This window comes from Cimex lectularius, unplaced genomic scaffold (genome assembly GCF_000648675.2).
Source record: "Cimex lectularius strain Harlan isolate CLEC.00 unplaced genomic scaffold, Clec_2.1 scaffold287, whole genome shotgun sequence".
Taxonomy (NCBI): Eukaryota; Metazoa; Arthropoda; class Insecta; order Hemiptera; family Cimicidae; genus Cimex; species Cimex lectularius.
In genome coordinates this window covers 350334-366350 of record NW_019392990.1, presented here as the reverse complement: position 1 = coordinate 366350, position 16017 = coordinate 350334, and the positions used below count along the sequence as shown (strand labels likewise).

Here is a 16017-nt window from a genome sequence, read left to right as displayed (position 1 = left end):
TTCGTTCAACAAAAATATAGGCCTAGCGTTCAATTCAACCTCATCATTTTTTGATAAGAAATATTTTTAATGTTGGTCGAGGTATGTTCTACTCAAGATCAAAAGTACCTATAAAAAAATCAGAATAATAACTCAAAGAAGATTAACTGATAAACGACAATAACCTCCCATAATAAATCATCTCTGGTAGGCAAAATGTTTTTGACCCGTTGAGGCCAAGAGATAATGTGAATCCTTGCTCGTTCTCTTTTGGATGTTTGTTGCTGGAGCGGCAAGGAGGAAGACGTATCTACATCAGCTCGACGAAATACCACTCGCCCTACGTGCTAGACCTACAATAGTATCTTTTCATGTAGGTTAACCTTGCCGGACCACGTCTCGACTGTGTCTTCTAGGAAAAGAAACTGATCCGTAAATACTCATTTAAATTAAAAATAAAACGGCCCTATACTAATGTACATGTAAATTTAGCAAAAAATTTTCAGTGTTAATTAAAATACAATAGGTAAAAATCATTCAAAATATTGATTGGAAATATAAATCAATAGGAGTTAATCCAGGAGCCTTCTATGGTATTCGGACTGCTCAAGGAAGGGAAATGTCATGGTCGTGGACATAAACGGGCCTAACTTTAACCAAATACATGGCCCAAGGCCCAATCCCAAGCCAATCTGGTTGCCATAGAAATTAGTGCATATGAAATAAACAAAAAACAACCCAATTTTGCAACAGTAATCATTCTTTCAAATAGTCAGGCAGCTCTAAAAGCTCTCTAAGCTTACGAGAATAAATCTGCATCTGTCATCATACTCTAAAAAATTGGGATCTGTAAATAACCATGTGGGAATTAAATGTAACGAGACAGCTGAAGTACTTACGACTACTAAAGGAGCTTAGAAGCCTCGGAAAAACCCTTCGGCTCAAATTCTCAAATTGTGCAATTAGTAGCAAGTTAGTAGCCACAGTAAAAGTGGCCGGTAATATTGGGTAAATAAAGAACACATCGAAATCTTGGAGCAAAGATTATGCATGAGGCTAACAAAAAGACTATCCACAACAACTCCCTAACAGGAGAAAGAGAAAGTCCCTACTAAACATAAACAAATTAAATCCTCTAACTGGCATATTTACAGGACATGCTCCAGCTGAATATCACCTAAACAAAACGGGACTATCAACTAAGGACCTATTCAGATAATTTCTAAAAGAGGCAGAACATATCTTATGCTTCCCTGCAATAGGTATTAAAAGGCCATAGTGCTTGGTAAATCCGTTCTTGAAACACGCAAATCTTGGATACCATACCACTGGGAAGAATCCTTTGCTTCATACCAAAGGAATATCTTTCATGACATTCACTAGCAGATATCAAGACAATATCCGAAATTGTTAAATGATTCCTATACTGACTCCTTTGAGGAGTAAAAGTTTTTTGTTTTCTTGTGTTGGTAATACACTGCATACCGTCACACCTATTTTATATAATTGTTTATTTATTTTTTATAATTGTTGCAAATATGTAAAGTTAAAAAATGCCCTTACTTTTGCAAAAAACAAATGCATAGGTAAGGTTAAATTTGTTAGTTGACATTTTAAAAATCGTCTCTTCTTGTCGGAGCGTATTAGTACATAAAACAGAGATAAACAAGCATCAATTAAAGAATTGACACTCAGTCGCAGCTTAATATCATTAATCAAATTCAATATCGATAACATACATATATCATTACATCACACAAAACATAACATATAAAACACTCATCACATTCCACACATCAAACATTTCTACATAGTCTACTTCTTCAACAATTTTGCTTTCCTTGCCATAATTATCCCCGTCTATATAATCCTGAAAGAATAATCACCTTTCACCACAATGAAGCCGACTCCTCATATAAAAAAGTCTTTCTATCCCGATTTTTTCTCTCCACCCATTCAAAATCCAACGTATATAAACCTAAAACAACAATATCTCACTGGCACTCTCAACATGATATACAAAAATGACACATCTACACAGAAAACAAACACGAGAAGAAATACTTTGATTTACTCTAAAATTTCTAGCATCGTATAAATTCATTTTCTCACATCCTACATGTATTTGAATAATTTAAACAATGTTTATAAATCCCAGGCTCTGAAGATGATCTCAACAAAGAACTAAACGTTGGCGCGATAAGAAAATGTTTTTTCTAAAACCTACGTCACACCAGACCGCATCTCAAGATCTCCAAATAATCATAAACTAACTGTCACCAAAAACCACACGTTAGTACATAAACCTGTTTTGTGACATTCTCCTCAATTTGCAATCCAAATAAGGTTGCTTATCTGATAGTGAGAAATCATTTATAATAATTTTTAAATTTTTGATGTACAATTTTACCTTGTATTTGTTAAAAACATATATACTAAAATTCAGTTCGTATTATACTGTGACAAAAAAAGTTTAAATTTTCACCTTGTCTTTATTTTACGTATTCGTACATCCTACAAATTTGGTTTTATACTCGATGTATCGACCTTGATCATACAGATTTTAATGGATGAGTGAACTCTTGAAAACTCGTTCGCATACGTGTGCCATGATTGCAACTGATTGGGGGCAAATTAGAAACGTGTTGACGAAGTTTAAGTAAATTGGTCCAATTATCACTATGCAGAACGACTGCAATTACAGATTAAAGGGTTGCGTTATTTTTAATCGCAATAATTATTCATATCCACAAGAGCTATGCTTATATAGTAATATTAATTTTTTGAAAGACTGTTTGTTAAAAATACAACTACTTTAAAAACATTAGTCCTGTGACTTAGAACTTGTTAAAAAATATCAGATTATCCCTGTCAAACTTTATTTCTCGATTAATTTTATCAAATTTAATTCTCTGATTTAGTTCACACTTTGAAAATGTAAGTTACGTATTAGTTAATAATTTCTTTGTTCACATCGACTATCAGAATTTTCAAAGTTTAAGAAGACTTCGTGTATATTTTAATTTCATTATTTAAATTGAAAAATTGTGTTGGAGTTGTGATAATATAAAAATACTTGTCTCGGTCATAGGCTGATTATATAAAGAAATTTTTCAAAATTATTGAGAAAATTTAAGAACATTGAAGTTAATTTTTCTACTATCATTGCGCATTTTGTCAAATTTTTTCTCATGGTAAAATTCACATTTTACTTAACTTCTTGGAAATATCGATAAAAAAATTTGTTTTATTTCATTAAAAACAAAATATAAAATTTAGAAGATTAAGATTTAGAAAATAAACCTCATATAAGCTGCCAAAAATACATTTTTTTTAAACTAATTTTACAATTATCATATAGCAAAATGTCAAACCAAATTTTAATATTTTAACAGATGTGAAATGAATATAATTTTTCAGTTTCTATGAAGTAAAATATAAATGTGAGACTTCCCATCTCTTCATTCAAGTTTACGTTAAGTACACACTCTGAAGTTTCCGGGTCTCACATACCACTTTAATTGTGATTACATGTCGTGAACCCTGTACAACAATAATGATTAGCGGAACGTACACACAAAACTGTTCTTTCGGCAATTTATTAAGGCATAAATAATTATTTTCGTTTTATTCCACATTAATACAGAAAAAAATAAATAACTGTTCCCAACAAAATGTTTTCACTCGTATTTGAAATCCGTTTGTGCTAGTTTAATATTAGATGTAATGTGTTAAGTTTTGAACAAAACCATATATATTAAATGCTTATAAAGCTTAATGTGCTTTTTGTAGAGTAACGTAAGGACAGAAACCCTAATAAGAACAAACATACACCGGTTAAAAACAGTCCCGAGCCAGGTCTTATCACCTTCCTCACTATGATTGAAATAAATTTTCCTATATAAATCGAATTCGACTAAGAATCGACGTTCAAATGAGATTATTATGCAGGTAAGGGAAAAGGCCTTTGGATTGAACATTATCATGTTTTCAATCTTCTTATTGAATCAGGTAGCGACGGATACTTCGCCAACACCTCACCATCGTTTTTAACCTTAAAACAACAAGATTTGTTTGTTTTCTCCATCTCGCCCCACACCCGAAAAACCCATTAGACTGATGTTAATGCAATTGTATAAATTTCTTTATTTCGATTTTATAAAGCCCTTTATGGAAGCTTTTAATGGTATTTGCTAAAAAAAAAGAGAATTTGAATTTCAAAACATCCCAGAAGCTGCGAGTGATGGATAGCAGTTGAAAATTATTACAGTAATTTGTTAAAATTACTTTAAAATGTACAGCATATCACTAATTACCCAAATTTTAAAAAAATTAAAATTGCATTAGGGTACCAACCCATTGACTAGTATTATATACTCATGCATATACATTTTTAAACTAACAGTACATTTATAATAATTACAAAGATTTTCAAACATCAGTGTTGCGTCTGTGTACAGGAGAACTTGGAAGCGACGAAACTCCTACACAACTGCGACATCGTTAGAATGTTCAAAAGGACAAAGCCCTTGAACTAGTGTACGGAAATACTTCAGTAATTAGTGAAGTGTAAATCTTATCGCTCTAATGGGTTTATATGTTAGTTTTAGAAAGGAATTTCATCATCCTCAATAATTATGTTAACCAAGGCAGCATTCATTCTTTTACGACTGGTTGTATGTATTATGACAAATATAATACCCCTAATTTAATTTTCCAGGTATGGCAGGCCAAAAAGAAAATATATAAAAGGGATCGGAAAATGGAAGAAAACTGAGAAATATAAATAAGTGCCCTTCTGCCTCCGTGGAAACAGTTCCCGACCTTGTAAATGAGAAATATGTCCAATAACCTATTGACTTGGTCAGAGGCGGACCCTATAAATTCAATCGTTCCGACCTTCCTGAAGTAATGAATATATCTTTCTATAAAAACAAGCGTTAAATTGATTAGGACTGTTTGCTATTACACCACATCACATATAAAAAAGACTACTATGCAATGACTATATAAATGAGTAACAACGTTGAAGAAATAAAATGTTTTACCCCGTATAAAAACAATAAATACAATTTTTGATTCGGACACATCACGACGTCTTAGTAAAATAATACGAGGCCGATCCTCAATGGAAAAGATAAATTGCCAGAAAGAGGAGAAAAAGGGAAGGAAAGAGATATATAGATAGAGAGAGAGACTATACATTTTTCTATTGTATATTTGAAATTTATAGACGTGGCAGTTCTAGTTATTACTGTTATTATAATAATAACTGGAACTGTCACGTCTATAAAGTTAAAATATATAGTAGTAAAATAGGTACTCTCTCTCTCTCTCTCTCTCTCTCTCTCTCTCTTTCTCTCTCTCTCTCTGTCTCTCTTTCTCTCTCTCTCTCTGTCTCTCTTTCTCACTCTCACTCTCACTCTAGCAACTATCTATCTATCCCTATCCCAATATTTCTCCTTCCCTCTCTACAACACGAAATATTTCATAAAAGTATGTAAAAATATCAAATATTTCCAAAATAGTCTTAAAAATCACCTTTTATCAAGTACTGAATGATGCTAAAAATTCGCTGTCTTAAATTTAACTTCTTTGGTTTTTTTTTAAATACTTTTTTTATATTACTATTTAATGACTACAAGTTTTATTTTTATATTTATATTGACAAATTATAATTCATGATTTATACCGAATTGTATTGAAAAAGTATTTTTGTTGACTTATTTTATAAGTAATTTACTCTTTAATCACTCAATTATTCTGTAAATCAGAATATTGATTTCAATATGCAATTTGAAGTAAATACATATGTAATTAAATGTAAAACGAATAGATCTAACATATAGACCACAAAAATCAGGTTATTCGAAGTAATTAATGCTTACAAAATTAGAAGTAAAATAAACTTAGTAATAATTGTATTTCATTAGATGAAAGAATCTTTGAGGCCAAATCTTGTGTGATTGATAAACTAAGCGTTCATCATCATCATCTTTATTTATCTTTATATATNTATATTCATCTTTCTATCAACTAATCGGTACACAGTACTCCACCATTTTTCAATGCGTTTAAAAATTATATAAACCCTTTACAAAAATTCTGTACCCAAATTTCATTATTCATTATATTATTAATTATTATAAAAACATAGAGTTGCATCTTACCTGAAATTTGTCATGGTGTATATTGAGAAACCGTTTTACCCTGAGAGTGTCGTTGGCTTTGATAGCTCTTTCGAGCATTAACGCGTCTGCTGTAAGGTCGCAGGATGACGCCAAGCTGAAACAATAAAATTGTATTAACGATTTAAACCTAAAATCAAACCATTTGTTTAATATGAAAACTGAATTGTTATGAAGACTTTTTTTCACGAGGAAATTCTACAATTTTCAGTGCAAGTTATTCATGAAACAATATGTTCCATTATTTATCCGGTTACCAGTAGTGAAACTCTAAAACATCGATTTATGAGTCGTAGAGTAAAAAGAGAGTACAAGTATACAGCCCCACACTTCAGCCGTAGTCACTCGGAGGGAGGGAGATTCCCACAGCCGTCGAGATGGGTAATAAAAGTAAAGTTATATTTGCTTCTTCGTAAGATAGTAGAAGATTTGTGTATCTCACAGAATCCTAATAAACCCCTTTACCTATACCTTACCCTCGCTGGAACCGCTTGTTGTAAAAATTCCAGGATAAATTGAGAAAAGCCTTTTGGACGGATCTATGTACATAAAGATTTTTTCTCTTTCCATTCTCCGATGAAAACAATTGTGATGTCATTTACTTTCTCAGCAATTTTTATTTTTGATTTGTAATTTTTATTTCTAAGTACGATAATAATAGGGTTATACATGCCTAGTAGACAGATTACTAAATATGACATTAATGTGCCACAGAAATCTTAAGAAACTCTTTCGTATAGTAACTGCTAAGCAAATTATGTTTTGAGATGAAACTATATTTATCTATGGATTATAAATGATTTAGACGGTTTAAAATTATACACTTTCGTTTCATAATTAAAATGATAATAAACATTAGTTTTACCTGTTGAACCACAACTGAAAGCTTCGTTTTTTTACAAGAAAATTTTGTTTTTAAGGCCAAAGCATAAATAAAAGTGATATTCATTATATTTGAAATGAAATTATAAAAATAAAAAATAAATTAATCAATTATTTTATGTAGATTTTTGGCCCGAATAAATCGGTTTAAGAATGAAAGATGTATTTGTTTAATATTAGATTTGACTTAAATTATTATTTCAATTAATTATTCGTTTTATGTAAGGTTTTGGTTGAGATAAAAAAAAAATTGAAAATGGCAAAAAGATGGAACGGTTGTGCGTTGATATGGAGAGTTGGTGTCCGAGAAGATTGAATTAAGGATATCTCAAGTGGTTAGAGAAGCGACGTATTGTACCGAAGATCGTGGGTTCGAATCCCGCTCGTGACACTGTCTTTTTTATTTCAACCAAAACCTTACAGAAAAAGAATAATTAATTGAAAGAAGTAACAATTGACCACTAAAACATAAATGGATAAAATTATTATTTTTTATAAATCTTATTTCAACATGTGTTAAACAATTATAAAATTAAGATAAGTGACATTAAATTACTGTTGGCTCTGCAGACAAAACAGAATCAAGTAGACTTAAGCCTGTTTGTTGCTTGAAGGCAATGGCAGTGAATGTCGAACCTTCGAAGTGAGCACACCTAAATTCGTTAACTAGTTTTTTCCTTAACCGATTAATCCGTCCCGAAGTGAACATCTACCGAAAGATAACTTCAGTGAAGGCATCGTGATGTCACCAGATGCCCGACCATCTTAAGATGGTATAATCAAGATTAAATATCCCCATCAATGATATAGGCACTAGAGTACACATACAGCCATTATATTTAGTGGTTTGATTGACCAAATTACTTCTTTCAAATAACATTTTTATATAAGGCTTTGGTTGAAATGAAAAATGGCAAAAGGAGGGAAAATTCGAAAGGTTGTAAAAAAACACTTTAGATATATTAAATATTTATTTTGAATAATGGTTTATTCGCACCTTCTTTATTAAAAAAACACATGTATACATACATTTGTGTATTTTATAATAAATAAAGTGATAATAAACCATTATTCAAAATAAACATTTAATAGAAACCTTAGCATAATTCAACGAAAGGCTTCATTAGATTTTTTATTACATTAAAAAAAAAGGTTTACAATGATTGAACTTTTTCAATGTGCCTTGCATTGATTTAATAAACGTAAAAAAGATAAGGCGCTGAGAATATGCAATCCGCATGACTGTTCTGTCGTTTGTTATTACAGTTTTTAGTATTAGAAGTATCGACCACTTTTTCACTTTCGAACACTAGATAATGACATGATCTTGAAGAAGAAGAAAAAATTTAGTTGCTACTGCCAAGCTTTCGACCTATTTTACTGTCATCATCAGGGCCTACATTAATTGCACATTATGAAAAACATATTTGTACAATTGATTCAACAATCGATATAACTATGTAAAGCTTACAGAACAACCTTAAATATGTCTCCAGATAGGCAAATTAAGATTTTTTTTTACAGTCGATCTCAAATTTCCTTAAAGACCGATTCAATCCAACATTGGCGAGAATTTTAACAGTGTTGCAACCTTATCTCGGAGGTCCTCCTCTCGTTATCAAAGATTTCTTTTTAAAATAAAAAGACATTCATAAATTGAACTTAAGCCGATAGTATCTGTTTGAATGTTACAATTATTATTATCCATTTCAGTATGTAGAACCTCTTTTATTCTTCTTCTGAGTAATTGAGCCCTTTGTCAAGTATTTAAACATTCGAAAAGCCAAATTTAAGCCTATTTGATATTGAATGTTTTGATACACCAGTTCTGGATTTATTGCCACAATCAGAAACATGACTATAAATTCTACTTTTTCTCTCTGTCGTTTGACCAATGCATTGACAAAAGTGAAAGCTTAAGATTCAAAATCCACAATTCGATTTTTTCTAGAATGCACGGGCTGCCTAAAGTAAATAAAGAAGGTTTACCTCTAAGACTTATAGTCTTTTGGAATTCAAACACCGTTTTACAGTATTTCCGAATTGGTTAAAACCAAATGTCAGACCTTGTGTGTGGACAAATACAATGAAATACTGTTACAACCTTGGCAATGATGGGACTGAATCAGTATTCAAGGAAATTTGAGATCGGCCGTAAAAAAAACTTAAATATCTGTAGACATATTTAAGGTTGTTTTGTAAGTTTTTTATAGTTATATTGATTGTATCATCAGTTGTACAATTATTAATATTTATGAAAGGTATTGGTCGAGATAAAAAAGTCAGCGTCACGAGCGGGATTCGAGGTGAGGTTGAGATGGGGAGTTGGTGTCCGAGTGGATTGAGGTCACGGTAGCTCAATTGGTTAGAGCAGCGGCGTATTGAGCCGAAGGTCGTGGGTTCGAATCCCGCTCGTACACACACAATTGATTTGACCGCCGAATTCTGCTACCTCGATCTGAACACCTGCTCCAACGAGTCACTTGCGTATAACAGGTAAAGTAGTGGACCTAATATGCTGCATTGTGGCACTCCTTCATTTATTGTTTTTAATTCTGAATATTATTGTTTTTAATCCTGAATCTCCCTGTCTAAAACTCTAAAATGTCTGGGGAGTAGGATCTACATACTGCTTTAGTAGCATCCCTTTTATTTGTCTGATAAATCCTTCATGCCAGACCTTGTCAAAGCTTGTAAGACATCAAAGAAGATAGCCGAACAAAAATTGTTTTCCTTCCAATGATTTTTCTATTACTTCCGATACTCGGTGAAATCGGTCTATAGTTGAATGTCTTGCTCGAAATCCATATTGGTGGTCAGGGATCATCTTTTTTTCTACAATGAGGTTTATTCCTTTTAGTAATAACTTTTCGTAAAGCTTAGAGACTGTCGGTAGTAGTCTATATGATTTGACCTCGTTCGCCTGTTTCCCAGGATTATTTTATCAAATTGACTTCTGCAAATTTCCAGATGCTGGGAATATATTTCATTCTGAATTCAGCATTAAACAGGTACGTTAGTTAACAAACCTCTTTTTCGTCAATTTATAAATATTTCTCCAGTGACTGTCATATCCTGGAGTCTTTTAAGGACGTAAATTTTTAATTTCTTGTGTCATTTCTTTAAGTGGAACTAGTTTCATATTTTCTTTTTGTGGAGCGGTTGATACTTCAAGTAAGCATTGATGTTTTCATTTGGTATGAAAATTTCAACAAGGTGAGTGGTAAAAATTTAGCTTTTTCTACACTGTCTCTCACCCATATACCTTCCTCTTTTTGAAAGAAGGAATTTGGGCAATTCGTATTTTAATTTTGTATAGCTAGATAATTTTTGATTAAGTCATCATGCCGTTTTTTTAACTTCTTCTAACTTTTTGGGCCATATTGTTAAGAATGTTTTTGTCTTCAGGGTCTCTTGATTGTTGCCATCTTCCTCTAGCCTTCCTTTTCTGATTCACCAGTTCTCTAATTCTCTCGGTGGTAGTTGAATCATATTGTTTTCTGCGTAGTCTGTCTACACGATGCTGCAGCCTGAATGATGGAGGTGAACATCTCCGCTTATTATCTAATTTTCTAATCTATATAATTATATCTAATTAGCTATTTTCTGTTTTTAGAGGCACATTAAGCACCGTTTTTGCATTTACGCCTAAGGCAAAACTAATCCAATCAGTCGTTAAATTAACTAGTGTTGGTGTTTTTATTATCGTTTTACTTAGCCTCAGTATAACTACTGAGTGATCAGAATTTAGATTCAACCAACAATCATTCTTTTTTATGTACGGATTTGGAGGAATAATTGATATGGTCAATTATGACTACTAAGCAAATTTGGATTAATTTAGATTAAAGTTTTCTGTTGTGTTAATGAAGTTAGAAATAGATTTTGGGTAATAAAGTTTAAGATATGAGGTATTTTATTGCAGTCTGATGTCCAATAAGTTGGTTTCCATAAAGTACGGGAGATGCACTTTATCTTAGCTTTCTTATTTCGCGGACTTTTGTGTTCATAAGTTTGGAACTAAAAAAAATTAAAAAACTCTGAAATTAAAAAATCTATTACCCTTTCGCTTAGATTCTCTAAGAGTCTCGAGTAGTCTGAACACTTTAGATATGCCTTGGCGGGCGATATTAAACGCGAATAGCTATTTTCCGTTTAACACATTTAATTATGACCACGGTGAATTGGGTCTTATCAATTTGATTAGAACGATCTTCGAAGAGTCAGGTGTTGTCTTATATGTTGAGAGTGCTACCAACGTTAGCTTTGTTTTCAGGTTGGATGATGTGATATATTCTGGAACCATTTGTTTTTAAAAACTACTGTTTCGTTAAGTAGAAATACCAATTTTCTATAAATTTCAATATTCAAGAATATTTCAAGTTCTGTTTTTTTAACGATTATGACATTTGCATTAAAAGTTGTTATTCTAAGATGATGTCGGCTCATCATTTTTTATCTAATTTGGCTTCTAGTTTTTCTAGCTTCTCAGAAGGTTTGGTTATTGTGGTGGTTACATTGGCCATCATTTCCTCCACAAGGTGCTGATTGTATGACCTTGTGAACTTTTTTTCTTCTGGGATCTATGTAGGGGCTACTTGAACATAGGGTACTCATTTTTTAATTGAACTGGGCCGAGGAGCCCTTACTACTTAGAAAATCACATTTATTTTTGCAATAATTAAAATGAATATTTGCAAACATCAATATAAAGAATTTTTATTTTATTGTTTTTGTTTTTTATTAGTCATGTATGTTCTGAACGTTGTGAATTTGTGAAGTTGCGAAAGCTTATTTGTTTAAAAACTATAGAGTTCAAAAGGCATCTATTAAAAATTTATAACCACTGTTAAATGTTAATTTATATTCAGATTTATAGCCTTAATAAATAATGCAAAATGTTACTTTGCCTTATTTTATAGCTTCATAAAGCCACATTTTTCCCATTTTAACGTAGTTTACACCGCGCTGCACATTTGATTGCATCTGCTTTTAACAAAATAAAACCACTCATCATCAAACTACAGCTTGAATAGAAGGAAAAAACAGGTCATTTTGTTAGTAATATTTTCAAATGGGAAAGGGACCTGCATGAAAGCCGAGAAGGACATGAAAAGAGTTGCTGGATTTGTGTAACTCCGCCCAATCTTCTGCCCACGCTCCATCCACGAAAATAAACGATCCAATTAAATATTCGTAGCGACCGTATTACGAATAAGTTTGAATTGGCATTTTTTAACATTTGGGCAGTGAAAATACAAAATTCAATCATTTCTATTTTTATAGTGTAAAACCCTGTAAAATCTCATTTATTTTCTTTTCATATTCTTTTAATTTTTTCACAATTCCTTGTTTTGTGCATCTTTTTTTCTTTTGCATTTCTTTTCAATTGCATTTTACATCCAGGATTGCTCGGAAAATGTTTCTCTAATACAAAAAACGTGAACATTACCCGTCTGGTATTAGAAAGTTCATTTTATTATTTAAAAAAATTAAATACTTGAAAAATTGATTAACTTATGTTAATGTTATTACTTACATTTATATATACTAATTATCCTTTATATGTACATAGCAATATTTAAAGTTAAGTTCCGTAAATCGGAAAGCAAAGAACTATTAGAGACATAAATAACAAGACAGACAATAATAAAGACAAAGACAATTTGAAAATAATTTGGAAAATCTAACTAGATCCGACGTCGCAATACCCAAAGATCAGTTAGACGTTAAGCATTACTGGGTCACAGGAATTATACACAAAGGCAAAAATGGCCACCTTCGGTTGATTTGTAAAACTTCCAATTGTTATTATTTATATTTTTCTGCTTAAATTGACTAAAACAATTTTATCAAAACTGTTGCTATAGAAGCAATGGCAGAAAATATTCGATGCAGTACGGAGTATTTCCTCTTCTTGCGTTTGCCACTAGTTGCACTTTGAATCTAGTGCTGTGGATTATTTTCCTTCTACTTCAACAGTGGCATTCTTAATTCCTGAAAATTCTCGAATTTTTACCATTTCTGACAACTCGTCGCAAAAATGTTCGAAAGGTTTTGAATTGGGACTGGCAGCACCAAACTTTGTATTTAAGCCCGTTCAAAGTAGACTGCATTGACCATGTGTGGGCCTCGCATTGTCATGCATAAAAATAAAACCATCGCAAATCAGTGCCAGTCGCCAATCCAGTAAGGAACAACTTTTTCTGATAACACATTTTTCATATATCGCGCAGCTGTTACGGAAACCTTGTAAAAGATTAAGTTTGTGCTACATTCCATAACTGAATTTTTCTCTTTAGATGTAAGAGTGGTCCTCGAGACCAAATCTTGAGAGATTATGTAAATAAAACGATATCAATCAATCAATCATAACCAATGGATGCGCATCCATAAAAACAATGGCTCCTTGGCCTCTCTGAACAGAAAATTTTGCGAGGATATATCCGTCAGAAGACGTCAAACTAGTTGACGGAGCGACTACGGTTCGTGTGTGAAAGACTTTCAATATTTTTTGTGCGTTTTGGTATTCATTTTTTCTAAAGTATTAAACCGATGGAATGAGGTACTCGAGCTGTACTACTAAAAACAACCGACGGCACTACAGTGACAGAAACGATTTGGCGCCAAATCGGTTCCTTAAATAACATGAAACCTTAAGAGAGTGGAAAAGTGAATCTTGCAGAGAACGGCAAAATTGGAAATAAACGAAAATAGACAGGGAAAGACACCTTACCACTGGACACACCTTATCATTTCCCCCTCTTAATCAAAACTTCCTACAATTATGCCTAATCTCATATCTCAATCTATGAATCTATTTTATACCACACTAAATTTCGAGTTGGAAACAAAGGAAATCCCATTACAATGGCCTCAAAGTCCGGACCCAAAGTTGGAAAAAGCCAGGTCTGAATATGGCAGGGGAGGATTTATTTTGCTGTTTCAATGAATTTTCTTAATTAAATACAGCATTGATTAAGTTAAAGCAATGTGCTTGTTGCATAACAAGTTGAAAAGAATCGAGACAATTTTTCCTGATCAAGCATCATTAATAGGAAGTTAAGTTTAAGTTTCCTCTTTGAACAGTGTTTGGCCATTTCTAAGAAAACGGTCCATATATTTTCAAAAGATAGTAAAACATTTTTGTATTTGGTCAAAATATACAATATTTTTATAACATTTATTTGTCAATGTATGTAGTACATAAAACGAGCAGTGCGTTTTATTTATTTATTGTTATATATTATTTACGATGATTGCAAATTTTAAATAATGTATATTAATTAATATATGAAAACCGTTAGGAGAACGCAGTTTTATTATTAAGTATAATTTATTGGAATGGGGGAAAGAATGGCAACCGAGACACACGGTATTTGCTTCAAAATAGATTGTTCCAAGTAAAAAATGCTTCCTTCCACCTCCACTCAGGCCTGAAATTCCTATAAAGCCTGGCGTTACAAGTGAACGAGGCCCTTGTCTGGGCAGTTTTAAAAATCTCATTTTTCTTTTATTACGCCATAACGGGGCAGGGAATCATGTTCTACCAGCCGGTCACGACGATGGCGAGTGAAAAGAGCCCGGGGGAAATTAGCTTTATTAAAATTAATTTCACACTCTGTATTTTCTTCCGGATTTTAATAAACTGACGGATATCATTGGATTAAACCAGTTTGAGCTACATCCGCGAGCCTAGCCCCTTAAACCCCTAGTATCAACTGAGGCGGATATTTAATAAAGCCATCTAGATGTTTTAAGCTTTTCGCAGTAACATATCCGACTCTGGTATATTTAATTAAAAAGAATATATTTGAATTTTAATTACTGCATTATAAACTAAAAATATTATATCAACAATATTAATGAACATTGAAATCAATTTTTCCTAGTAAAATACAAACATATTATTGTTATTGTTTAAAATTTTCTCATATAGCAATAAAAACAGAAAAGTTGAAATAAAACCTTATAACTTTAAAAAGCACGTGATTAATAAAACAATAGTTTAATACTAGTGTTAAAATTGCCAAGAATGAGACAAGTTAATGCTTTAACCGTCTAGGTTTCGTTCAATTGTTACCTGTAAACATAAAAAGTGGACTTGCATAGATAACTTTTCATGTCACTTTTCTAAGAGGGTTCGTTCATTTAAACACCGTTTTGAGATAACTAGTAACGATGTTTGTAAAATGTTAACACGTGTTAACTCGAATAGAGAAATATCCAGTAAGATCGTGAATGCCCCCTTCTTTTCGTAGCATGTTTGGTTTTCTTTTGTCAACTCTTTCATTCAAAATGCTTCAAAATGCACTCGAAAAGTAGTAATAAATGACACGCTTCAATTCTTCCAACAGCCTACAAACTTTATAGGATAGGGGATGTTTTTATTATGAATGAGAGTATAAGGACAGGTCAGAAGTTAACAAAAGAAATGTATTGGTCTGATTTAATTAACGTGTATTTAATAATAAAAATTTAATAAAAACGGAAATTAATCAACTCTTTCATTCAAAATGCTATCTATGCACTCGAAAAGTACTAACAAATGACACGCTTCAATTCGTGTCGGCATACCTAACTTGGTTCCTAACGTCTAACAGCGTACAACTTTATAGGACAGGGGATGTACTTTTATGAATGAGAGCATAAGGACAGGACAGAAATTAATAAAAGAAACGTATTAATTAATGCGTATTTAAGAATAAAAATACGTGTAAACAAAACACAGCTGTTCAATTCATGGCTGCCATGTTGGTCACCTACGCCCTAACGGACAGCAATGAGACTACATTTTCGACCTAACATCCAATATTGGCCTCGGCCTTTAGATTGAGTAATATTGACTAGCCGATTCTTACAAGTGTACGTCATCATTTTTCTCGATCTAGCAGAACTTAAGAGTTAACAGGGTTAACACAAAGATCGTGAATACCCCTATTATACACTCAAAGGCAAAAAAGTGACC

At 32.3% G+C, this 16017-nt stretch overlaps 1 protein-coding gene across 1 annotated transcript in view; it reads right to left on the bottom strand.

The window, feature by feature from the left end:
• The window catches only part of LOC106670304, a 281929-nt gene that overhangs the window by 175795 nt on the left and 90117 nt on the right, over positions 1–16017 (bottom strand). The window contains exon 5 of the mRNA XM_024229610.1: positions 6150–6264. Coding sequence (XP_024085378.1) covers positions 6150–6264 — 115 coding nt within the window. The remainder of the gene's footprint in view (positions 1–6149; positions 6265–16017) is intronic.